The 27924-nt window shown below is 45.9% G+C and overlaps 1 protein-coding gene across 1 annotated transcript in view; it reads left to right on the forward strand.

Moving 5' to 3' along the window:
• Window positions 1-27924, forward strand: part of PLXNB3 (plexin B3) — a 206644-nt gene that overhangs the window by 133157 nt on the left and 45563 nt on the right. Inside the window, exons 9-15 of the mRNA XM_082264425.1 lie at window positions 3-108; window positions 2277-2405; window positions 7960-8082; window positions 11594-11687; window positions 16003-16172; window positions 17473-17618; window positions 24317-24422. Of these exons, the coding sequence (XP_082120551.1) occupies window positions 3-108; window positions 2277-2405; window positions 7960-8082; window positions 11594-11687; window positions 16003-16172; window positions 17473-17618; window positions 24317-24422 (874 nt within the window). The remainder of the gene's footprint in view (window positions 1-2; window positions 109-2276; window positions 2406-7959; window positions 8083-11593; window positions 11688-16002; window positions 16173-17472; window positions 17619-24316; window positions 24423-27924) is intronic.

Genomic DNA, 27924 nt, shown 5'->3' on the forward strand with positions numbered 1-27924 from the left:
AGGTGCAGCGGGTGTGTGAGCAGTCCATGGAGGTGTCACTGGTGTCTATCGGAACATGTGTGTACCCACACCGCACAGTGCAGCCAGACTCTCATCTACAGCCAGAATGTAAGGACAGACTCTTACCATCTAGTTCAGTGGTGTCCAAACTGTGGCCATTGGACTGGGTGCGACCCATAGCTTGCCCTAATCTGCCCTTCGGGGCAGTGTACCTCCCTCTAATGTGGGGCATCATTCCTTCCACCTACACCAACAATGGGGCATTTTTCCTCCCACTGACTCCAACAATAGGCCATTATTACTTCCACTGACACCAACGATAGGGCACTATTCCTCCCACTGACACTAATGATAGGGCATTTTCCTCCCACTGACACCAACAACAGGGCGCTATTTCCCCCACTAACACGAATGATGGGGCACTATTCCTCCCACTGATACCAACAACAGGGCATTATTCTTCCCACTGACACCAACAACAGGGCATTATTCCTCCCACTGACACCAACAACGGGGCATTATTTCTCCCACTGACACCAACAACAGGGCGTTATTCCTCCCACTGACACCAACAACGGGGCATTATTCCTCCCACTGACACCAACAACAGGGCATTATTTCTCCCACTGACACCAACAACAGGGCATTATTTCTCCCACTGACACCAACAACGGGGCATTATTTCTCCCACTGACACCAACAACAGGGCATTATTCCTCCCACTGACACCAACAACGGGGCGCTATTTCTCCCACTGACACCAACAACAGGGCAATATTCCTCCCACTGACACCAACAACGGGGCATTATTCCTTCCACTGACACCAACAACGGGGCATTATTCCTCCCACTGACACCAACAACGGGGCATTATTCCTTCCACTGACACCAACAACGGGGCATTATTCCTCCCACTGACACCAACAACGGGGCATTATTCCTTCCACTGACACCAACAACGGGGCATTATTCCTTCCACTGACACCAACAACGGGGCATTATTCCTTCCACTGACACCAACAACAGGGCATTATTTCTCCCACTGACACCAACAACAGGGCATTATTTCTCCCACTGACACCAACAACAGGGCATTATTCCTCCCACTGACACCAACAACGGGGCGCTATTTCTCCCACTGACACCAACAACAGGGCAATATTCCTCCCACTGACACCAACAATGGGGCATTATTCCTCCCACTGACACCAAGAACGGGGCATTATTCCTCCCACTGACACCAAGAACGGGGCATTATTCCTCCCACTGACACCAACAACGGGGCATTATTCCTCCCACTGACACCAACAACGGGGCATTATTCCTTCCACTGACACCAACAACGGGGCATTATTCCTTCCACTGACACCAACAACGGGGCATTATTCCTCCCACTGACACCAACAACAGGGCATTATTCCATCCACTGACAGCAACAAAGGGCATTATTCCTCCCGCTGACACCAACAACAGGGCATTATTCCTTCCACTGACACCAACAACAGGGCATTATTCCTTCCGCTGACACCAACAATGGTGCATTATTCCTTCCGCTGACACCAACAATGGTTCATTATTCCTCCCACTGAAAACAATTGGCCACTTTTCCTACAACTAACAACAATGATGGTTTACTAGTTATCTGCCATTAGGGCATTTTCTAGGACTACTCCATTTTCTAAGAGCACTTTCTAATGCATTTCACCCAATAGGGTGTGGTCTTAGAGAGATGAAATAGTGAGTTATTCTTTTACCTGGCAGATTTAGTGCCATCATTAGTAGAAGTCATTAAATTATTATTTGCCTTCGGCACAGGCTTTTAGTAGATGATTAGAAACCATGTAAAAGAACGTAATTGTAGAATTAGCCATTCCCAGGACCTTCTGACTGAGGTCATCTCATCTGACCACTGCCTGGCAATTGTGGGCAGACTTGGAGAACCCTGGACTTTCCCTATGGTGCTTGTGTCCATGTACGGTTATGTGCACAGCCCTGGATAATGTCAGCGGGAATAAAGTAAAGAAAAGGAAATCTAAGCTGAAGGGACCCTGGATGATGGGTTTCAGTAGACAGAAAAAAATGGTCATATTTGCCGATTTGCTTGGATATATGAAAGTAAAAAGTTTTCAAAGTTTGCTACTGTTAAAACTTATGAAAGGTCATAGCCCTCAGTCCCACTTATGCTTTCCCGTAAAGTATTTATATCTGTGGTTGCCGTAGCCTCCTACGTATATGTAATAAATTGAAGTCTGGTAAATATCTCATGTCTCCTGCAGGATGAAGAAAAAGGACTGTCGGGTCCAGACTATTGCCCGAGAATAGAGGGAGTCAGAGGGTCTCGTCTGATTCCGGTTGGCATGGAAAGAGAACTGGACCTTATTGGACGTAATCTCAATCTTCTCAATGTGAGTTGGCCTATTTCTGATCAGGGAGGGTAACTTGTTCAGAAAAAAATACAGGCATCTCTAATCTTATGCCCCATACACACGTGCAGATTATCTGCAGACTTTTGTCTGCAGACTTACCTTTTCTATGTAGTGCAAGGGCCTGCCGGATTGCATACAAATTGAAAGTGTTTAGGTTTGACCTCATATTATATGGTTTTGGTAAGTCTGCAGACAAAAGTCTGCAGATAATCTGCACGTGTGTATGGGGCATTAGGCAGCCGGTCTGTGGTCCCAATCTGTGGTCACAGACGGTTTTCAGTCTCTGGTCCCGCTGTGTGGTCACAGACAGCTCCCGCTCTGTGGTCATGGATGGCTCTTGGACTCAAGTCCCAGTCTGTGGTCACAGATGACTCTCAAGTCTCTATTCCCGGTCTGTGGTCATAGCTGGCTCTCGGACTCTAGTCCCAGTCTGTGGTCAGACGACTCTCGAGTCTCTAGTTTCGGTCTGTGGTCATAGATGGCTCCCCGACTCTAGTCCCACTCTGTGGTCACAGATGGCTCTTGGACTCTAGTCCCACTCTGTGGTCACAGATGGCTCTTGGACTCTAGTCCCACTCTGTGGTCACAGACGACTCTCGGTCTCTAGTCCCAGTCTGTGGTCACAGATGGCTCTTGGACTCTAGTCCCACTCTGTGGTCACAGACGACTCTCGGTCTCTAGTCCCAGTCTGTGGTCAGACGACTCTCGAGTCTCTAGTTCCGGTCTGTGGTCACAGATGGCTCTTGGACTCTAGTCCCACTCTGTGGTCACAGATGGCTCTTGGACTCTAGTCCCACTCTGTGGTCACGGACGACTCTCGGTCTCTAGTCCCAATCTGTGGTCACAGACAGCTCCCGCTCTGTGGTCATGACCTCTGGTCACAGACAGCTCTCAGTCTCTGGTCCCGATCTGTGGTCACAGACTGCTCTCGGTCTCTGGTCCCGGTCTCTGGTCATAGACAGTTCTCGGTCTCTGGTCGTAGACGGCTCTCTGTGTCTGGTTCCGGGCTGTGGTCATAGACGGTTCTTGGGTCTCAGGACTCAGGAGCTGGCAGGTTAAGCTTTTATTTATGTGACCACTTCCATTCATATGCAGAGATGGAATGCCAGTGCCGGGCAGGAAAGTGTTGTTGCAATACTCTTCCACCACTAGATGTTCTTAGTCTTCTAGTTTGAATGACTGCCAGCATCATGTAACTCTCTTTATTTAAGCCAAGGTTGTCAAGGAACTGCTCTCAGCCGATGGTTGGACTGTGAAAGGTGAAACCGCACAGTCATGAGCTTATCTCCCTGTCACTTTGCTTTCTTCCCCTATCAGCGTGCTCCTGTCAACACATGAACTGATTGGCTCCTTGTACTGCTTCTTTCTCATCCAGCCTGAGCTCTGTTGTACAGGGAGATTTACAGTAACTAGTGAGATCCTCTGGCTATTCGTCCATTCTTCTGTCTTAGCAGGTGAACCTATACACTAGTTGAGCATAGAAAAGAGAGCATGATAATAGCCTGAGGAGATTAGAAATCTCTCTTCCGGGGTCCAATATATCTGTAAAGTCCTGGCAGGGATTAAACCTATTCTCGTCATTACACCTAAATCTGAAAATAATGTTTGGGTAGAGTTCCATTTTAGCTTTTATTTATCTTAAGGACTGAGGTTGAATTGTTTCTTTCTGTCTCAGTTTTCCCACTGAAAAACAAAACTTTCCTTAGCTAAAACCCATGTCCTAATTGCAGTGAAAAACATTGAAATTATTGCTAATCACATGTAACATTGCTGGAGTTCTTATTACAGGCCGGATATCATGCTGAGTGGCATGTGATTTGTGTTAGAATGGCTGGAAATGTCATTGGGCAATAGTTGCTTTCTCTCTTCTCTGCTGATGGCTTATTCAGTAAGAGATCGGGGGGACAGGAAAAGTGCAATAACCAAAAACAACCAATCATATCTCACCTTATCTCACCACACACCCATACAGTGGGGAAAATAATTATTTGATCCCCTGCAGATTTTGTAAGTTTGCCCACTTACAAAGAAATGAAGGGTCTATAATTCTTATCATAGGTGTATTTTAAATGATGGAGACAGAATATCAACCAAAAATCCAGAAAAAACACGATACGAATGTTGTAAATTGAGTTGCAGTTCAGAGAGTAAAATAAATATTTGATCCCCAAGCAAAACATGACTTAGTACTTGGTGGAGAAATCCTTGTTGGCAAGCACAAAGGTGAGACGTTTCTTGTAGTTGGTTACCAGGTTTGCACACATCTCAGGAGGGATTTTGGTCCACTCTTCTTTACAGATCTTCTCTAAATCTTTAAGGTTTTTGGCTGTTGCTGTTAACTCAAAGTTTCAGCTCCCTCCATAAATTTTCTATAGGATTAAGGTCTGGACACTGGCTAGGCCACTCCATCACCTTAATGTGCTTCTTCTTGAGCCACTCCTTTGTTGCTTTGGCTTTCTGTTTTGGGTCATTGTCATGCTGGAAGACCCATCCATGACCAGTCTTCAGTGTTCTGGCTGAGGGAAGAAGGTTCTCATCCAAGATTTTACAATACAGCGCTCCATCATTGGCTCCTCAATGCAGCAATGTTGATCTGTACCTTTTAAGGCAAGTTCCCCTCCTCAAGAAGTCCCATGTACAGTCATGCCAGTGAACATCTACATCAGGGGTCTCCAAATATTTTAAACAAAGGGCCAGTTTATTATCCTTCAGACTTTAGGAGGGCCGGATTGTGGCCCGCAGGGCAGTAAATGTCCCAGGCTCGGCATCAATGACAATAAATATGGCCTCAGGTTTGGTGGTCAATAGGAGAAAGGGGCAGTGTCCCTATTAGTAGGGGGAATAGTATCCCATCATTGGTATCAGTGGAAGAATTATAAGAATAGTGCCTCATATCAGTGGGAGGAATAGTACCCCGAGGGCCAGATAAAGACTAGCAAAGGGCCACATCTGGCCTTCGGGCCGCAGTTTGGAGACCCCTGATCTACATGATTCAGAGAAGGATTGGGAGAAAGTGCTGTGGTCAGAAGAGACCAAAATTTAGCTCTTTGGCATTAACTTGACTCACCGTGTTTGAAGAAAGAAAAATGCTGACTGTGATAGGAACACCATCCCTACAGTTAAGCGCGGAGGTGGAAACGTGATGCTTTGGGGTTGTTTCTCTGCGAAAGGTACGACTTTGCTGCATTAAGGGGCCAATGGACAGGGCCATGTATTGTACAATCTTGGATGAGAACCTTCTTCCCTCAGCCAGAACACTGAAGATAGGCTGTGGATGGGTCTTTCAGCATGACAATGACCCAAAACATAACATCAAGGCAACAAAGAAGTGGCTCAAGAAGTCAGGAAGAATTCAAATTCCTGTCCGGTTTTACTGCCATCAAATGCTCCATTGCAGAAATTCTTCACTTTCTGTCTAATAAAAAAGTTGTCACCAGGACAGGAACTGAGTGGAAATCTCTTAACAGCAACACAGATTTTTTTTAGTTAAGTAGAGGAATGTCACTTCTATCAGCTTTTTATTGTTGCCTGTTTCCGTTGCAGATTTTCCCTCACTTCCTGTTAAGTAGAAGGTTATCCCCAGAACAGAAAGTAAGGGGAAATCTATAGGAGCCCTGGATAGCAGGAAAACTTGACAGAGGTTCTAACCTTTTCCCCACTGTATAAAACTAGAAAAGAAAAAAAATATTACTTGATATTTAAAAAAATTTTTTAAAAATGATTTAAAAAAATACTACTTGATAATAGTACTTGATACTTGGGGTTGGTGTGTGTGCTGCTACTCACTTGTATTCTCTCCTGGTTAGCCCGGAAATGTCAGTTCAGTGTTTGGCTTTAAGGCCACCCCAGAGGTTTACCTTCTCCTGCCAGAGCACAGGGCTGATAATACTGCTGGAGGAGGGTAAAAATGTCAGTTTTTAAAAAGCTGTTTTTTTTTTTTTTTTTTTTTTATGTGTTTTAACTGTCTATCAGTACTAAGCTCATGCAGGAAACAGGATGGCCTTAGACAGGGTTGCTGTTGGAAATCACTGGGCCCCATACAGCCTACCTGACAGGGTCCTGCCCCCAAAAATATCAAAACAATATTTTTACTAAAAATATACTGAAATCATCATTCGTGGACTCCTAACTTACAAAGTTCCTGCTAAATGTAAAAGATATAAAAAAGCTGTAAAAAAAAAAAAAAAAAAAAAAAAAAAACTTGTATTGAGTTAATAGAGTTCTGTGTGTAAATAAGGTCTTGGGGCTCGTTCACATAGGTGCTGTGGCCTGTACAGTGTGGATTGGCGTTTTTATTTTTTATATGTGGCTATTACTGTATGCAGGAAGCTCATGTTGGGTTATGGGGATGCAGCAGCTGTATGAATACAGACGCAGGTCCTGATGGCATGAGGATGCAGTTGTATGGCCTTCAAACACAGACAATGTGTATTTGGGGCCACCCACTGACTTCTCAAATGCAGCTGTGTTTATACAGCCACTGCATCCATAGAGTGACAGACGGCTCTAACGCACAACCAAATCGCTCATTCACACTGTATGGACCAGAAATCCCATCTTAATAAGCCATTCATTTTTTACATTTTTCTGTGCAATTTTTTTTTTTGATTTGTTACAATTTTTACAGTTTTTTTTTAAATTTCTTTTACAATTTTTTAAATTATTTAGGGGTCTTCAAACTATGGCCCTCCAGTTGTTCAGGAACTACAATTCCCATCATGCCCTAGTCATTTCTCTGAATGTCAGAGTTTTACAATGCCTCATCCATTATGTAGTTCAGCAACAGTTGGAAGGCCATAGTTTGAAGATCCCTGGTCTAAACAGACCCTTGACATTTCACCTTTGAGATAGAGAAAGGAATTGAGGACAGCGATTCTTCCGTTTTTTTCTTTGCTGCCTCAACTGCACTGAAGATGAATAAACAGGAGACAATGGCTCCTGTTCATAAATGTAAGCTGTGCTTACTATGCTTCAGTTATGAATGGACACAGAAGCGATCAATACTGATCACCCACTGTGTTCATTCACTACTAGAAGGGGCCAGTAAACTACATATTTACTGGCACACAGTAGGGGGAATCAAATAGTGGCAGGACACGGAGGGGGTTAGGTGCGGCGGGTAGAGAAATTACAGGAGCTGAAAGCCGGCTATAAAATGCTGCAGAGAGCTGCACAGGGTATCATTCTGTAATTGTCCCCTCTGCAGCACCGATCCCCCTCCCTGTCCTGCCCACATCTGATTCCCACTGCTGTCCGGGCCCTCTACAGGAGGACCTGTGGTACCCCCTTATTAGCAGCCCTGGCCTTATAGCAGGACAATCAGCCCGATACTTGTCTCCCGACAATCTCCCGACAGGGAGAGAATACAAGTCAATGAAGAAAATCAATCCCTGAAAGCTATGCTGGAATTTTATGACTATTTGAAAGTGGAGATTCAGATTATTAAATAAAGTCTGTGCTGTTTGGCAATGTTGTTGGTTGTGAAGCAATGTTTTCTGTACCCTGTAACTAGCATTTCTGTGAAATATTTTAGGGTGGGGTTCTGGAGTACAGTTGCATCATAGAGGTGGAGGGTTCCCCCATCACTCTGCGAGCACAAGTGGAGAAAATGTCCGGGGAACAGGAGCTGTATTCTGTGCACTGTGAGACCTACAAGGTTAGTATACATCTGTGCCAGCCAGGGAGATTCTAAAGCCATTGTAAAGTGTCTCTCTATAACCGTGATGGCAAACCTTGGCACCCCAGATGTTTTGAAACTACATTTCCCATGATGCTCATTGCACTCTGCAGTGTGGTTGAGCATCATGGGAAATGTAGTTCCAAAACATCTGGGGTGCCAAGGTTCACCATCACTGCTCTAGAAGGTGATTTTCAAATGAATTTCTCAGTTGTGGACACCCATAACACCCCTGTAGTGAAATTCCCCCATTACATCATTGTCGTACGTCAACCTTAAATTAATTTCTAGGTGTCAGGAAACCCCTGCTAAAATAAATTAATGAGGAGTCATTGCAAAAATTGCTCATTATGTAGGTCAGAGGGACCTCCACCCCTTTACAGTGGTGATCAGAATGTCACTTTTACAGATCATTGGTATGAGCCGCAGCTCAAGAAAGTCCATAGCAACCTCTGGACTCTGGAGGACTCCAAGGGTTCCATAAAACCCTGGTTGAGAATGGCTGCTCTACATAGTCTCACATTATTTACTCCATACTATTTTAAACTATGACATCTGATGTGTCTCCCTGTTTCTTGCACTTGATATACGTAAAAAAAAAAAGCTCCAATAGTTTTATATTGACTTGGCTTCATGTGTGTAGCCTGGCTCATACACATCCTGCTGTTTTATTCAGGTGAGCACTGACCATAGCTAATTGCTGTGCATACTATACAATACCAAAGCCGTTTTCTAACATGTATCGTGTCTGTCACCTCTTTCCTGGTCACCACCCCTCACTCACATCTTCATGGCTTCTTTCCTTTGGGTGGGACACCCTTCAACAGACTTTCAGACATTCACCACCCTCTTGGTCTTCAGATACACCCTTCAAACATATATCACCCTCATGGTCTTTAGATATATCTTTCAGATACATTTAGACATTCACCACCCTCATGGACTTCAAATATAGCCTTCAGATATTCATCGCCCTCATGGTCTTCAGATTTAGCCTTCAGATGCCTTCAGACACTCACCACCCTCATTGTCTTCAGATGCCTTTAGACATTCACCACCCTCATGGTCTTCAGATAAAGCCTTCAGATGCCTTTAGACATTCACCACCCTCATGGTCTTCAGATATTGCCTTCAGATGCCTTTAGTCATTCACCACCCTCATGGTCTTCAGATATAGCCTTCAGATGCCTTTAGTCATTCACCACTCTCATGGTCTTCAGATATAGCCTTCAGATGCCTTCAGACACTCACCACCCTCATTGTCTTCAGATGCCTTTAGACATTCACCACCCTCATGGTCTTCAGATATAGCCTTCAGATGCCTTTAGTCATTCACCACCCTCATGGTCTTCAGATATAGCCTTCAGATGCCTTCAGACACTCATCACCCTCATTGTCTTCAGATGCCTTTAGACATTCACCACCCTCATGGTCTTCAGATATAGCCTTCAGATGCCTTTAGTCATTCACCACCCTCATGGTCTACAGATATAGCCTTCAGATGCCTTCAGACACTCACCACCCTCATTGTCTTCAGATGCCTTTAGATATTCACCACCCTCATGGTCTTCAGATATAGCCTTCAGATGCCTTTAGACATTCACCACCCTCATGGTCTTCAGATATAGCCTTCAGATGCCTTTAGACATTCACCACCCTCATGGTCTTCAGATATAGCCTTCAGATGCCTTCAGACACTCACCACCCTCATGATCTTCAGATATAGCCTTCAGATGCCCTCAGACACTCACCACCCTCATTGCCTTCAGATGCCTTTAGACATTCACCACCCTCATGGTCTTCAAATACACCTTTCAGATAATTTCAGACATTCATCACCACCTTCAAATACACCCTTCAGATACCCTCATGGATTTACCACCCTTGCGTTCTTCAGCAGCGGGAATCAGATGTGGGCAGGACAGGAAGGAGGATTGGCGCAGCAGAGGGAACAATTACAGGAATGGGAATGATACCCAGTGCAGCTCTCTGCAGCATTTTATAGCCAGCTTTCAGCTGCTGCAGGGAGAGCCACACAGGGCATCATTACTGTAGTTTCCCTACCCGCCGCACCTAACCCCCCTCCATGTCCTGCCACCATTTGATTCCCCCTGTTATGTGCCGGTAAATATTTAATTTACTGGCCCCCTTCTGGTAGTGAATGAACACAGTGGGTGATCGGTATTGATAGCTCCTGTGTCCATTCATAGCTGAAGCATAGTAAGCTGTGTCATGGATTTCAGCTATAGCCTTCAGATACCTTTTAGACATTAACCACCCTCATGGTTTTCAAATACACCCTTCAGATCCTTTTCATTAGTCACCCCCCTCATGTTTAGATAATTTCAGACATTCACCACCCTCATGGTCTTCAGTTAACCCATACGATACCTTCAGACATTTACCACTCTCACGGTCTCCAGCTAATCCCTTCTGGTACTTTCAGACATTCACCACCCTCATGGTCTTCAGTTAACCCATACGATACCTTCAAACATTTACCACTCTCATGGTCTTCAGGTAAACCCTTCTGGTACTTTCAGACATTCACCACCCTCGTGGTCTTCAGTTAACCCATACGATACCTTCAGACATTTACCACTCTCACTGTCTTCAGGTACACCCTTCTGGTACTTTCAGACATTCACCACCCTCATGGTCTTCAATTACACCCTTCAGATACCTTCAGACATTCACCTCTCTCATGGCCTACAGAAAGGCATATGCTTTCACTCAGCACATCTCTTTTCACCCAATGTTCACTAATGTCTTCCATTGCTATGCCGTTGAAGCTGAACTATGGACAGAATCTATTTTGCACAGTAAAGTTACCTTGATTGCAGTGTTCCCTCGATTGCAGTGTTCCCTCGATTGCAGTGTGCCCTATCTCTGGCTGTTGCATATTTTATTAGATGTGGAATTTTTTTTCTCAGCCTGAAGTTTCCTGAGAGCGCTGGGCATCCAGCCCTAAGACTTGTAGTTCCAGCTGCAGTGCAGATATCACAGGAGGTCTCTCACTTAGCACTTCCTCTATTTGGAAAAGGCCTTGCATTCTTTTCAATGTCACAGATCAGATAGAGCAGTCTCCCCCCCTCACAGGTAAACATTGCAATAGAACACTGATGGACGGGGATAGGGCGGGCTAGCTATGCACAGCTGGGTTGGGGCGACTAAGGAAACATTCGGAAAATGCTGCTTGCAAACCTTTGTTCTTCCATATATTACATGACAATTCTTTTAACAATAAATTATTAAACTCATGCCGTTCCATTGTGGTGCATTATGGCAGCCAATTCACCAAGAATGGGCGGCCAACCCATGGCAATGTTGGAAAAAACAGACCAGCCAAGCAGAACTACCAGCCCTGCTGATGTCTATGGGCACATGATCTGAGACCGCAAAGGTCTTGTGATGTTTTCAGAATCGCAAATCATTTCGTCTCATTGCTTTGATCGGTACTTGATGCTTTGATGCTTTGTCTCTCTTCCAGTACGAATACCCTCTGCATGTGTTTGAGCATCCAGTTACTGTGTATGTGAAGAAGGGGGATGTATACCGAGTAGACAATAAGGACGATATAAAGGGTAACTCTTCAGCCTTTCTATGTCTTTGTAATGAAATTTGTTGCCTTTTAGATTTTGATATTTTTTTAGTGCCATGTTGAATGGGTGGGAACCCAAGGCAAACCATGATTTTGGGACTGTGAACAAGGCAGCTCTAAAATCCTAAACTTGACCACTAAGTAGCACTATGATTCTAGCTACAGTAAACCCCCGTTATATTGTGGTTCAGTTTTCGCGGTCCCGGTATTTTGCGGGTTTTTTTTTTCCTATTAATTTTGATATTGTGTATATTTTCGCTATTTCACAGCATTCCGCAGCATTGTTTATGAGTTTAAATCTCGCGTGTCATGATAGAATAACTGTACGTAACGATTCAGTCAATCAGAGCATCGCTATTGTTTTCTCGCCCACTGATTGGCTGTTGTGTTCTAGAAGCATCTCGCTGCTCGCCTTGCTCTGTCTGTTCCGTGTGTCTCCCTACAGTGTACGGTGTTCCGCATAACTTTGAGTGTTTTGTGCTGTTTTTGTGTTTTTCATAGCTCTTGCTCTCTCTCAGTATCTTTTATGTGTTTAAATGTGTTTCTATTGTTTTAAAAGTGTGTTTAAAGACCTTAAAATGCTTTTAAAAGTACAGTAAAAGTTAATAAAAACATGCCTAGGGTGTATTTAAATGGGGTATTTCTATTTTGTGGGTTTTCACTTATTGCGGGTGGGTCTGGAAAGTAACCCCCCCCCCCCCCCCACAATTGAGAGGGGTTTACTCAGGGCCTGGCCCTACCATGGGTCCCACTGGGTCCATTGGAGAGGGGCAGAAAATTGACTCCCAAGATTTTTTTATGAGCAGTTTTGTTTGTCGTCAGTTTGTGGCGTGTTACGGATGGCATTTCTCAATCTTGTATTGCCGCCCGTATATTGCCGCCCGTAATACAAACTGATGAGTATGAGAAGGTGGAGCATCTTCTCAGGGGAACAACCCTCACGTGATCGCGGTGTGCGCAATGACGTCGGACATCAGTGCACTCCATCTCACGCAAAGCAGGCTGGATCTTCTAGGGCGGTGGGCATGGCAGACATAGGAGTGACAGGAGGACTGAGGACAGACAATGGGTGCTTGGTGAACCGGTCCAGGGGTGAGTTATGGAAGAGTATAACCGTATATGTAATATTTTCAAAATGTTATATTTATGTAAAATATTGGTTGTGAGGGCCTTTTGTTGGGCATAATTTTTTTCAGGGGGGGGGTCAGCATTTCATTCTTGGACCCAGGCAGCACAATGTCGTGGGCCAGCCCTGGGTTTACTGTCCTGACTTGGTGGAAGTAGTAGTGAAGCAGATTTTTTCAACAATCATTTTTCTTTCTTCTACTACCAAAAAAAATAAATCAGCTTATGCATTTCTGCCGTGTATATAATGTGCATAGCTATTCCACCAGCTAGACAAATGAGGACAGCTGTATCGGCTAGGTGGTTGTAGGTTGAAACAATCCTTCAAATCGTTTTTAAAAAAAAAAAAGACCCATCAATCTAGTTACACATTAAAATATTACATGTATTTTTAAATATAGCTTTTAGTAGTGTGTTGTACCACAGCTGCCATTAATTATTGCAGAAAATTTTGCGTTTTAGAGGTGGATATTAAAAAACATTTACATTTATCCTGTAAAACTGCATTTGTTTTTTTGCAAATGAAGGTAAAAATGAAGGTTTTTAGGATATTTTCTCTCTAGGTATGTTCTTCATACAGAATAGTCAGTCAGGAAATGACTACATTATGGCCACTAGATGGAGCTGATGATCATAGGAAATAGTTTTTTGCTAAAGAATAGTTCATAGGGCGCTCCTGACTGAGAGAGACCTCTGGTGGTATACTGGTACTCTTTGCCACCATCCAAGGGAGGGATATAAGAGTAGGAAGGGACCAAGGGGGGCACTCGAGCAGCACTTTAAGGAGTAGAAGCAAACTCTGGCATGAAAAATAAAAAAAAAAGACGGCACTTCTAAGTGCAGCACACCAGTAAATTATTACAAAAAGGTTTAAAAACACTCCCACATAATGTGTAAAGCCAGCTCATTATATTTGTAGTATTCCGACAGGACCCAACACTGCTCTCTCAATTCTCACTAAGCCAACCAGAGGCTGTTGGAGGATTGGAATGCAGGGTCAAGATGGTCGCTGCACTTCCAGGAACAGCTTGGAACACGCGCAGCCGAATTGATGTCAGGAAAGGGGCAGGATGCATTTCGGAGCATGCGCACAAGGTCTTTCTTCATACTGTTGTTGTCTACAGAATTTATGGAACCAAGATACTATGAAGGGGATCAATGATGAATGTAAGGGGTAACCTGCCTAGGAGTAGAAGCAAAGGTGCGTCTAAGTGCAGCACACCAGTCAATTATTATAATAAGATTTAAAACCACTCATAGATAATGTGTAAAGTCAGCTCATCATATTAGTATTATTATGGCAGGACCCATGTCACTGCTCTCTCTTGACAAGCCAACCAACAGCTGTGGGAGGGTTGGAACGCAGGGTCAGCTCATCATATTTGTAGTATTCCGGCAGGACCCGTGTCACTGCTCTCTCCATTCTCACCAACCTGACCAGAGGCTGCAGGAGGATTGGAACGCAGGGTCAATATGGTCGCTGCACTTCCAGGACCAGCGTGGAACACAGGGTCAAGATGGTCGCTGCACTTACGGGACCAGCATGGAGTGCATGCACCGGAAATGACGTCAGGGAAGGTGCAGCACGCGTTTTGGGGCCTAGGCATGTTACCCCTTACATTCATCATTGATCCCCTTCAAAGTATGTTGGTTTCATCAGTTCTGCACGCGTTCCACACTGATCCTGGAAGTGCAGCGGCCATCTTGACCCTGCGTTCCAATCCTCCTGCAGCCTCTGGTCAGGTTGGTGAGAATGGAGAGAGCAGTGACACGGGTCCTGCCGGAATACTACAAATATGATGAGCTGACTTTACACAGATTATCTGTGAGTGTTTTTAATCCTTTATTGTAATAAACGGCTGGTGTGCTGCACTTAGAGGCGCCCTCTTTGTTTTTTATTTTTTCAGTTATTTGCTATGATTGTCAGTTCCATATAATGGCCATAATTGTGAAAGTTCATGTAGTACTTTGTCCCATCTTCCTGTTTGCTGGTTAAGGCAAGCTGTGAGGTCAGACAGTGCGCACCTCCTCCCTATACAGCCATCCAACAACGCAGCTAGAAAGGAGACGGCTGCTTTGCCAGATGGCACTTTTCTCAAACCTCCAAGAACTTGCCCGTTCGCATGGAACATTTTAACGGATGTGCTTCCTCCTCCTGGATTCTTTGTGAGATTCTTGTCCCAGGCAATGGTTAGAGAAAGTCAGTGAGGTACCTGCCTAAATGTGCCTCATCCCTAATAGATAAACCATAATCAAAATTCCGCTTGAGGTGGGACTTTGAAGGCACTAAGTACTAAATGATCTGAATAAAAATCAGTTTTATTTAATTTAGCATAAAAACACCAATGCTATAGGGACATGGTTGTACATGGAATATATATACATATCACACCAATGTTAGTAGGCAAAAAGGATTGACGTCCTCCATACAACGCATTTCGGGGCTTTCACAGCTCCTTCAGGGGTGTGGTTGGAATCAACCTTATAGATTCCAAGTGCAGGATCACATCTATATATGATCCTGCGTGGCGTGGCTGCCCTGTAGCAGTAAGTCTGCTATGGGGCGGTCAGCGTGCGTCTTGTATGCTACATTGGACGTTTCCATTAATTGACGTTGAAGGTGATTATTCTGACTCCAGTTGTAATAGTGACTTATCCCTTGCTGAGACCTATTCCTGGCCTGTATAAGCAGATACAATCACCGCGGACAATCGTTATCAGATAGCTGAACTCACCAGACACCGTTTCTTTCCAGCCACGTAGGTTTTATTGCAAGCAGTAGGTATAGCAGACAACAAAATGTGGCAGATGATTGAAAGATGGTATCTGCAGGTCAAAACATGGTAATGTGTTCCCGGATGTGAGCAAATTGTATAAAGGACTAGACAGATATAGCCATGTCTATTCCCACAAGCATAAAGAAGCAGGAACAGGAAATGGGGAGGTGACAGGAGGGAACACAGAAGGGATAGACAGAAAGCAAGTGCAACAACAACCGAAACAACCACAAGATGGCAGTTTAACCAATTATATAGACATTACCATAACTTTGCATTATAATATATCTTGCATATTGGTGTAACAGCACAGTGATATTTTCTGAAACAAATTGATCTCACTTGCTCCTCTGTGTGCTTTCTTTGTACTGCCCACCTTGCCGCCATCTCTAACAGTGACCTTATATAGCTGCTCCGTTGGACAGTCAGACTGCAGTCGTTGCCAGGCCTTGGAACCCGATTACAAGTGCCGGTGGTGTGGTCAGGAAGAGGAGGCCTCATGTGTGCATGAGGAACGGTGTGAACAGTCCACCATCAATGTTTGTCCCACGCCGCATATCTACTCTGTAAGTATTGACAGGCAATTGCGGATATATAAATTTATGTTTATAAAGACCCTGTCACGGTTCATCTTCTTTAGAAAGCAGCCACATCCTGAGTAGAAATGCCTGTCCCTTGCCAGCATGCTGAAAAGTAGGAGCCTTGCTCACTGTATGAAAGCAGTGGTCTCACACCCTTGCGCTAGAGCTCTTCAATCAGCAGGGAGCATGACCTTTGCTGATTGCAGAACTTAAGCTCTGACTTAGTGGGTGGCTTGGTGGACCTCTGCTGAGAGACCACTACTTCCACACAGAGAGGGGTCCTTTTCTGCAGCATGCTGGCAGGGGACAGGCTTTTCTACTGCTGGCTGTGGTTGTTTTCTAAGGAAGATGAACTTTTAAACCCAGGAGCCTGCATTCGCTATATCTGGTCTCCCACAGTACACAGAACATGGAGATGCAATTATTTTAGTAAATATGAACTGCTAAATACCTTTTCTCATCAGCAGTATATAACAGTTTTGTGGGAGGACCCTTGATTCTACGCTGACTGTCTTATGAGGCTGCATGACCCCTGACCCTCTGCCAGGACTGTGCTGATTATCCCTGTGCTGATTATCCCTGTGCTGATTATCCCTGTGCTGATCACATGCACTATTGCAAGAAAAAAAAAACACTCTAACAATGCACACCAAACTGAGCATGTGTAGAGTTCCCCCAAGGCTCTATCAGGAGATGGATTGGGGACAGTGGAAGACAGGGAGGATCAGAGAAGACAGGATCAAACAGCCTTTTTACAAAATGCAGAGAATTAACCCCTTAGGTTCCACAGTGACTATAACAAGCATGCTTTACTGCATATCCAGACTGGTTTTACTGTTGTTAGTCTAGTAACACTTTAAGCTTGCCATACATGGAACTAATTTTGGCCAGTTCCTGATAAACCAGCTGCCATGTGTGGCTCTTACAGCATCCACCTGCCCCACATCCTTTGATCTGAAAATTTGAAGAAGCCAGATGGAAAATTGTTAGCCGAACAGCATCTGCATCCAGTCAAATACAGTTACTATTTGGATATTCTGTCAGCTGGGGGTCCTGGTTGTCAGAATACAATAGCCGGCTTTGGAGATTTGCCCAACCACACCGTTGATATGACAGAAGGCATGCTGCCATTGCTGACCTCTCCTTATGAAAATGCTAGTGACCTGGCTGCCCTACCCAGTTTTATAACTCTCCAATTATTGAAAATGTATGTGTTTAGATAGTAGGGGGCATAGGATTGTATACTTCTTTATGGTTTGTCATGTTTTAATTGCTTCTCTTGTAGTTTTCCCCATCCACTGGGATTATTGATGGAGGAGCAATCATAACGATTAATGGCCGGAACATGGGCCAAAAAGCCGAGGATGTATCAGTGACTGTTTGTGACCAGCCGTGCACTGTTTTGCCTGAGTTGTATGTCGTCTCTAACAGGTAGGTATCCACTTCTTACTCCCTACAGTATCTCTTTATTAGATTTCAATATGTTTATTAATTTTTGTAAGGGAAAAAAAAAACACAAAGATGCTTACAGGTAACAACCATAGTATAAGATGACATATAATAATGCTAAACAGTCAACATGGTCTGCAGAGGAGCGTAAGGCAGTGGCATACACATCTGAAAAACACTTTGTTGGCTTTCACCGTGGACCGGAACATTGCTATCCGGGCTGGGCCCCACTCCTCCACCTCCGGCGCCCCCAGGGGAACACATTGCGCCCCGAGGGGGGAAGCGGCCACCCAGTCTCCAGCCCATTGTGCTATTGCTAGAATTAGAGACCTTCACCTCCAGCATTGACACAAAAGAGCCACTGACATGTCAAGTATAAATAATGGCCGCAACAGGCGGCAGCAGAGGGTCAGTAAGGGCCCTAAGACCACCAACATCTTCATAAATCACTTTGTGGTAGAGAAAGGAAGAGGGCATGAAGAAGAGAGAGATGAGAAAGGAAAACAAAGAAGAGGAAATGGAAAAAGAATAGAAAAAGGATAGAGTGAGGAATAGAAGCAGCAGAAGGTCGGTGTCCAGGTCCGCGAAGTAGAGGCCCAGGAGACTCAAATAAGCCGCCTGATCCCGTTATATGGGGGGAGCACCCCCCTGTTCACGGGGAGCCCGCCAGGTATTTCACCCAGGGGTCCCAAGTCTTCTCAAAAAGGTGCAATTTATTTTGAGGGATAGCCACCATCCTCACGTTGATCATGACCCAGGTCAGCTTAGCCTTAAGCAGCTTAATCGGTACCACCGGAGATCTCCAGGAACGGGCTATAGCTATTTTAGCTGCTGTGAAAATAAATGTTACCAGGCGTTTGGTATGTTTCGAAGCCTTCTCAATAGGTTTACCTAAAAGCGCCTGTAGAGGCGACTTTACCAGGTTAATGTGTGTAAGGGAATATAAAAAATTATATATGCGAATCCAGAACCGTCGGACCTTAGAGCAAGTCCACCAGACGTGCAGAACTGTGCCCATTTGGCCACAGCCTCTAAAGCACTTTAGAGAGGCCTCTCGAACCGCTGCAGCCAATCCGACCGGGACCATGTACCACCTCAAGAACACTTTATAGTTAGCTTCTATCAGAGATGTATAAATCAAAGATTTCGAGTTTAGCTGTGCCAACGTATTCCACTCAGACCTGTCCAATTCCTCACCCAAGTCTGCCTCCCAACGTTTCATATAAGGCAATTTAGTTCTGTCATCGTTCAGTATATTGTAAATAAGAGATACGAAGCCCGTCTGTTTATCGATCGTGTTGCAGAGATGCTCCATGGGGGTCGAGGTTGTTATATCGCAAATACGTTTCATAGAGTTCACATAGTGAGAGATCTGGGTGTAGCGAAAATATTCCCTCACTGGAAGAGAATGATTTTCTTGTAATGTAGCTCTAGGGAGCAGACCCTTCTTATCACAAAGGTCCACCAACCGGAGAAATCCCTTATTCGTCCACCACTCAAAAGCAGTAGGACAGAGGCCTGGAGGGAACATCGGATTGCCCAATAAGGAAACTAATGGAGCGTGGGGGACTTGAAGTTATGTCTTTTTGACAATCTGTCCCATAATCCCAAGGACAGGGACAAGGTGGGGCACAGAACCCCAGGGCGGTCTCTGGGCCACAGCCACATCAAGTGATTAATTGGGGTAGTGGGTAAATGGGTGGCTTTAAGCTGCATCCATATTGGGTGAGATCCCTTGGAGTGGAACCTAATCAGTTGGGTGAGTTGAGCAGCATAATAGTATTTTACCAGATCAGGGACCCCTAGACCTCCTCGCAATTTAGGTGTAAAGAGGGTTCGCTTGTTCACTCTAGGCCTCTTATCTCCCCATATAAATTGCACAAGCTTATTTTGAAACGCTTTAAGATCTGGCATATTAATGGAGATGGCTAGAGTTCGAAATAGATATAGCAACCGAGGCAAAACATTAATTTTCAACGCATGCAATCTGCCACACCACGACCTGGGGCTAACTGCCCATCTAGTAAGATCTGCCCGCAAAGTTTTGTATAAGGGGTGGTAGTTAGATGCATAGAGCGTGTCCACAGAGGCAGTAAGGTGGCCAGGTACGGTAGTGACTTGTCCTGCCACTTGAAAGGAAAGTTCGTTTTAAGGGCGGATACTGTGGTGTCATCCAGTGTCAAATTCAGGGCCTGGGATTTGGAGTGGTTCACACGTAAACCAGAGATTGCGGTGAACGACCCCAGCTCCCTAAGCAAATTAGGGACCGAAACCAATGGGGTAGACAAATATAGCAGGATATCATCGGCGAAGAGCGCGCACTTATGCACTCTGTCGCCGCAGGGGAATACCCTGGATATTGGGGTTTTGGCGTATTTTAGTAGCTAATGGTTCCAGGGCTAAGATAAATAGGAGGGGGACAATGGGCACCCCTGGCCCGTTCCCCCTACGAATGGCCAGGTACTCTGAGCCATAACCTTTGATAGATAATCTCGCTATAGGTTCCCTGTATAGGGTTTGTATGAGCGTGAGTAAATTATTCCCAAAGCCATATCTCTCAAGCGTCTGCGAGAAGTATTCCCAGGATAAGGAGTCAAACGCCTTAGTGCTAAAGAAAAGGCCTTCAAAAAATACAAGACTGAGGGGTCATTGGCAGCATTTAAGCACTACAAAGAGTGTAATAAGAAATGTAAAGACGAAATCAGGGCGGCTAAAATAGAACACGAGAGACATATAGCGGAGGAGAGTAAAAAGAACCCCAAGAAGTTCTTTAAGTATATAAACAGTAAGAAAGCGAGGCCAGAGCACATTGGCCCCATAAAAGATGATAAAGGAAAAATGGCCACAGAGGACAGAGAAAAGGCGGAAGTGTTAAATAATTTCTTTTCTTCAGTCTTCACAAAGGAATCGGGGGGCTACACGAACCCTGCTTGTAAGGCCGAACTAAATAATACACCTCAGGAAGTGCCGCCATGGCTAACAGAGGATAGACTTAGAGCTAAACTAGAGAAACTTAACATAAATAAATCCCCGGGACCAGATGGCTTGCACCCAAGGGTTCTTAATGAGCTCAGCCAGGTGATTGCCAGACCATTATTCTTGATCTTTAAGGATAGTTTACAGACGGGTATGGTGCCAGCTGATTGGAAAAAAGCCAACGTGGTACCAATATTTAAAAAGGGGCCGAGATAAATCCCGGGTAACTATAGGCCGGTCAGCCTAACATCAGTAGTCTGCAAAATTTTGGAGGGGATGATAAGGGACCACATACAAGACTTTAGTAATGAAAACGGTATTATAAGTAGTAATCAGCATGGATTCATGAAAAATCGTTCGTGCCAAACCAATCTATTAACCTTCTACGATGAAGTGAGCTGCCACCTAGATAAAGGTAAGCCGGTGGATGTGGTGTATCTGGACTTTGCAAAGGCCTTTGACACCGTTCCCCACAAACGCTTACTGTACAAACTAAGGAAGGTAGGTATGGACCATAAGGTGAGTACCTGGATAGAGAACTGGCTCCAGGGGAGAGTACAGAGGGTGGTGATTAATGGGGAGTACTCGGATTGGGCGGGTGTGGAAAGTGGGGTCCCCCAGGGTTCTGTCCTGGGACCAATCCTGTTTAATTTATTCATAAATGATCTAGAGGAGGGGATATCTAGTACAATCTCAGTATTTGCAGATGATACTAAATTAGGCATGCCAATATCTTCTATGCAGGATGTGGAAATCTTGCAAGCAGACCTGAACAAAATAACGGGGTGGGCAACTACATGGCAGATGAGGTTTAATGTAGAAAAATGTAAAGTAATGCACTTGGGAGCCAGAAACCAGAAAGCAAGCTACTCACTAGGGGGGGAACCTCTGGGTGAGTCTAGGATGGAAAGGGACCTGGGGGTACTGGTAGACAACAGGCTTGGCAGTGGCATGCAATGCCAAGCCGCCGCAAGCAAAGCCAACAGAATACTGGGTTGTATAAAAAAGGGGATTCACTCCAGAAATAAAGAGATTATTCTTCCACTCTACAAGACTCTGGTCCGGCCACATCTGGAGTATGCTGTCCAGTTCTGGGCACGGGTCCTCAGGAAGGATGTGCTGGAACTGGAGAAAGTCCAGAGAAGGGCAACAAAAATAATTAGGGGAATGGAGGACATCAGCTATGAGGAAAGACTACAAGCACTGAACCTATTCTCTCTGGAGAAGAGACGATTGAGGGGGGATATGATATCAATGTACAAATACTGTACTGGCGACCCTAGCATAAGGAACAAACTATTCAGAGAAAGGAGATACAATAAGACACGTGGCCACTCACTAAAACTTGAGGAAAGGCGGTTTAACCTTAAAGTGCGTAAGGGGTTCTTCACTGTAAGAGCGGTAAGGATGTGGAATTCTCTTCCACAAGCAGTCGTATCAGTGGGGAGCATTGATAGTTTCAAAAAACTATTGGATGGACACCTTAAAGACCACAACATACAGGGGTATACAATGTACGGTTAAAAGCAAACACACACACACATCATAGGTTGAACTGGATGGACTTATGTCTCTTTTCAACCTCACTAACTATGTAACTATGTAACTATGCCTTATGAAGGTCAAGGGATAGCAGCATGCCTTTTCTCTGTCCTCCCCCATCCCAGTTCGTTTTTAAGGCAGAAATAATGTCGATGGCCTGTCTGGTCTGGTCAGGAGCATGTCTGTGAGGGACGAAGCCCACTTGGTCTGGGTGAATGTACTCACCTAAGAACAAATTCAGTCTTATGGCCAGAAGTATCCCTTTATTATAATTGTGCATGGGTATGAGTAAGAAGTTTCAATGATTTTGTATGGCTCCCGTTAAATACAAGGTGCTGTTCTGCAGCCACTGCTTTCACGTTGCTGTCAGACCTTTAGGGGTGTAATTTTAGTGTCTAGTCACCTTATAAAAGTTCCAGTAGCTGACTTTTATCAAACAGAATGCTTCCCGAAATAGATGTGTTTATGTCTCTACATGTTGCCGGATGGTGTTTTACTTGTAATGGATTTACCGCTTTGGAGCGTTGCCCGTGGGCCTACTTGCTGTAGTACACAGGTGCCCCCTTCTGGCAGGTAGTGGTAATGCACTATTTTAAATAAAGCCACCTACATGTTTAACACTTTAGAGCAGCCTCTCAGCAGCCCTTTAGGTTGGCTTTAATTGCCGGGGGGAAGGCATGACTTCTAGATCATGTGATTTGCTGTCACAGCGGTCACGTGATTTCGAGCCCGTCCTGCTGCCTTTTGATCAGAAGCTTTTGGTGACAGCTCAGTCAGTGGCCTATGAGCACGTGCTCAGCACTTAACCTTCTGCCATTATGAGCACATGTGTAGCAGCCAGGTTTAAAGTTATTGGGGTTAAAAATAACAAACAAGTTATACTTACCTGCTGCTCTGTGCAGTAGTTTTGCACAGGGCAGCCCGGATCCTCTTGGGTCCTCCTCTTCTCTTGGCTCTCCTGGCCCTTCCTTCCTGTTGAGTGCCCCCACAGCAAGCAGCTTGTTATGGGGGCATCAGAGCCGAGCCACAGCTCTGTTTGTCCATTCAGACACGGGGTCAATATGTGTGCACCATAGGATGGAATGGCTTAGCACAAGGAGCGCCTAGCAACCTTTGGAGAAACCCTAGGGTTTCATGCAACCCTGGTTGAGAATGGCTGGGCTAGAGTTATCCCATTACCACGGGCCACCTGTAAACAAACATTATTATTAACTTTTCTGGCCTGTGTTTTATAAAGCTGCCTCATATATTCTTTATACAAGCCAACAGGCATAGGGGACTTCACGGGGTTCCCATTCATCAGGGCTTCAATAACTTGTATAGAAGCCAGTAAGCTTTTTATTCATATATGCCAAGAGGACAAACCAGGGAGTATGAAGAGCTTCATGGTGTCCCCCTTCTTTTATAGAAGCCAATAACCTTTACATTCTTAGTATAAGTCATAAGGACAAACCAGCAGGGATCAGGGGGGTTTCAAGGGGTCCCCCTTCATCAGGGCCTCAATAACCGCTAGAAGTTAATAGGCTTTTTTTTTTACCTTATAAGCTAGGGTGACAAGCCAAAGGGTATTGAATTGGGAGCTTCGAGACCCCCCCCCCTTTCCCAACCTTTTCCACATCAGGGCTTCAATAACTTCTAAATAAACCAATAACATTTTAGTTATTTTTATAAGCCATAAGGACACGCCGACCGGTATCGGGGGCTTCAAGAGGTTCCCCTTTATTAGGGTTTCAATAACTTGTATAGAAGCCAATAAGGTTTTTTTTTATGCATAAAAGCCAAGAGGACATGCCAGTGGGTGTCTGGACCTTAAAGGGGTCCCCCTTCATCAAGACTTTATTAACTTTTATAGAGGCCTTTTTTTCTTCATATAAGCCAATAGGATAAGCCAACAAGTAACAGGGGCTTTAAGGTTCAACCTTCATCAGGGCTTCAATAACTTGTATAGGGGCTGAAAAGCTTTTTATTTTTTAATATAAGCCAAGAAGACAAGGCAATGGGTATCGGGTGCTTCAAAGGGTCCCCCTTCATCAGGGCTTCAATAATTTGTTTGTGAGCAGGGATGCCATGCTCAATGGGGGTAAAAAATTCAATAATAAGAATATGGCTGGTGCCTAAACTTGCTAATATAGTTATTTTCTGATATTCTTTCCACTTTTTAGAATTGTGTGCAATCTGTCAGCCAGTGAAGGTGTGGAGTATGGCCATGTGAAAGTGTCTGTAAATGGCCGTGAACCTGGAGTATCCACCCAGCTTTTCCTTTACCAGGTGAGTCAACCAACCGCTCTTACAATAGTAAAGTCACAATCAAGACTAAAATTAGTCTTCAAGCTTACAAATTTATTACCATTACCATATTTACCAATATGATCATAAAAGGTGAGGTACAACCTAAAATATGTCAATTCTTATATTGATGACACACCAGTTTTTAGTTTCTTGGGAACCCTGTTGGCTGATGGATGAGATTTCTGCCCCTACATACCACTCTGGTCATAGCATGCTCAGATTAAAGCTGACCTCCAGCCTTTCCTTTAATGTGGGTGTTACCAAGAAGGGTCTGCATGCAAATACAGCCTGCCTAGGAAAGTCCACTTCTCCAGACTTATACCCACCCATCAAGGCATTTTGATATTTGCATATCTGCTCCTAAGAGCCAGCTCACTGCTTGCGTGAGGACTGAGGGCTCTTGAGAAGAGTATTGAGGCAAGGAGTCTATGTACAGAACCGTGTTAGTCCCTTCTACCAGCCTGAGCTGCATGTATTACATAGGGAAGCACTGAGACCCAGTGATTAGTTCACTAGGTCTAAAAAAAAGGTATGTAATGAAAATGTAAAGGTCTCATTGAGAAATGTAATTAGCATGTTGATACGAGGGAAGAGATGAAGCAGGAAGAGTGACCTACCTGCTAGATTAGGAATACATTTAAGTTGGCATGACACCACTCCTCAGCAGGGCCGGACTGGCGAACCGGGATACCGGGAGATTTCCCGGCAGGCCGACTGCCCTGGGGCCGCTTTGAGAGCAGCAGCACTCAGAGGGCCCGCCCACCCGCAAGTTCCGGCCGCCCGCCATTCACGGCCGCCCGCCCGCAAGTTCAGGCCGCCCGCCCGCCATTCACGGGCCGACCGCCTGCAAGTTCCGGCCGCCTGCAAGTTCCGCTGCTGTGTGTGACTAGGGGAGTGGCCGCCACCGTTGTCTGCTCGCTGCCAAGGGGAGGCTGGCTGAGCAGTGTCACTGCAGACCGCCTATCCTCTCCGCCCATAGCTTCAGAGAGAGAAGCTGAAGGTGCCGGTGTAGCTGACGACCAATAGAGTGAGGGGGAGGAGCTCTGCTCTCTGCTGGGAGACCCACACATCAGAAGAAGCTTCCCTGCAGGCACTTGTGAAGAGGCACTGAGGCTGAGGAGGAATCGACTGACAAAGTACAGTAATCAGCAGTGCAATTGATCCCACCCTCCATCACCACTGCCCCCTGCTGATATCACCACCCCCACATATCTTATCCCTGATAGGATGGGGGGGGGGCACCCCCCCATCACCACTGCCACCAATTTCCCCTCACCACCATAGCTGCCACTGATCCCACTCCCCTCACCACCATCACTGATCCAACCCCCCCACCACCACCACCCCTGCCACTGATCCCACCCCCCTCACCACCACCACTGCCACCGATTCCCACCCCCCTCGCCACCACTGCCACCGATTCCCACCCCCTTCACCACCACTGCCACCGATTCCCTCACCACCACTGCCACCGATCCCACCCCCCTCATCACCACCACCGCTGCCACCGTTCCCACCCCCCTCATCACCACCACCGCTGCCACCGATCCCACCCCCCTGATCAACACCACCACTGCCACCGATCCAAACCCCCTCACCACCACCCCTGATGCCACTGATCCCACCACCTCACAATCACAGCTGCCACTGATCCCACCCCCCTCACCACCACCGCTGCCACCGATCTCACCACCGCTGCCACCGATCTCACCACCCCTGCTGCCACTTATCCCACCCCCCTCACCATCACCACCGCTTCCACCCCCCTCACCACCACCCCTGCTGCCACTCATCCCACCCCCCCTCCTCATGTCTGCAACCTCTGACATGTCCTGTACCATGTCCGCACAGCCCCTGACATGTCCTGTACCATGTCCGCACAGCCCCTGACATGTCCTGTACCATGTCCGCACAGCCCCTGACATGTCCTGTACCATGTCCGCACAGCCCCTGACATGTCCTGTACCATGTCCGCACAGCCCCTGACATGTCCTGTACCATGTCCGCACAGCCCCTGACATGTCCTGTACCATGTCCGCACAGCCCCTGACATGTCCTGTACCATGTCCGCACAGCCCCTGACATGTCCTGTACCATGTCCGCACAGCCCCTGACATGTCCTGTACCATGTCCGCACAGCCCCTGACATGTCCTGTACCATGTCCGCACAGCCCCTGACATGTCCTGTACCATGTCCGCACAGCCCCTGACATGTCCTGTACCATGTCCGCACAGCCCCTGACATGTCCTGTACCATGTCCGCACAGCCCCTGACATGTCCTGTACCATGTCCGCACAGCCCCTGACATGTCCTGTACCATGTCCGCACAGCCCCTGACATGTCCTGTACCATGTCCGCACAGCCCCTGACATGTCCTGTACCATGTCCGCACAGCCCCTGACATGTCCTGTACCATGTCCGCACAGCCCCTGACATGTCCTGTACCATGTCCGCACAGCCCCTGACATGTCCTGTACCATGTCCACACAGCCTCTGACATCTCCTATACCATGTCCACACAGCCTCTGACATATCCTGTACCAGGTCCGCACAGCCTATGACATCTCTTTTACCATGTCCGCACTTTTACCACTTTTAACTATAATTTGCTCTTTTATATATAAAGCCCTATATGCTTTCATATCTGTCTTATCTATGATAGTACACTCTTCAAATTTGCTTTAAAATGCATGGTTTTCTCTTTTAAGAACATGGAAATAATGGCGTTATGCTGTTGGGCCGGTATAATAATGCTATGGGGCTGGTATGACATTTTTTCCAGGGCTGAATTTTATTCCCAGTCCGGCCCTGCTCCTCAGAGGTTACAATGACTGTGGTAAAGGCATGTCTGGAAATCCTTTTTGTGAAACCTACTTTTCTCTAGCGCTCATCGACAGACGTAGTCCTCGGTGATACACCACCTTCGGGTTATGTTACCTCCGCAGGAGCAGGACTAGACAGGAAATTAAAAAGCTCTGGCCACACCCTAGGGGCAGTCCCAGAGGGTATATCCTCTCTCTCTCTGCCTCAGCAAATCAGTTATTTTCTGTCTAGTTAGGAGTAAGGACCTAGACACCTTGCTGGGATCTTAGGTCCTGGCAAGAATTTTTTCTTAAAGGATTTTTTTTTTAGACAGCTTTTTCTCCAGTGTTCCTGTGAGATCTTCAAGCAAGAAAGCTGAACTGGGCGACGGGCTGGATGTTGAGATCCGGTGGTCACCCCAGTTCAGCCTACGAGCGCGTGCAGGCCATAGCTCCGCGCTGGGTCGGCCGCGACAAAGTCCCATTAAAAGGACTGAACCCGCGAGTTAAACGTCTCGCTGAAACGCCAAAGACCATGAGTCACGGCGTTCGTATCGGTCGACAGCCCTCCCGCCCCGGTGGAGAGGGGTACTGTCAGGAGTTGGTGCCCGCCTGGTTCCGGTATGGTGAGTAGTATGTTCCCCCTTTCCCCCTGACGGGTTTTGTGGTGAACGCGGGC

This window comes from Pelophylax lessonae (assembly GCF_965119305.1).
Source record: "Pelophylax lessonae genome assembly, chromosome: 7".
In the NCBI taxonomy this organism is placed as follows: Eukaryota; Metazoa; Chordata; class Amphibia; order Anura; family Ranidae; genus Pelophylax; species Pelophylax lessonae.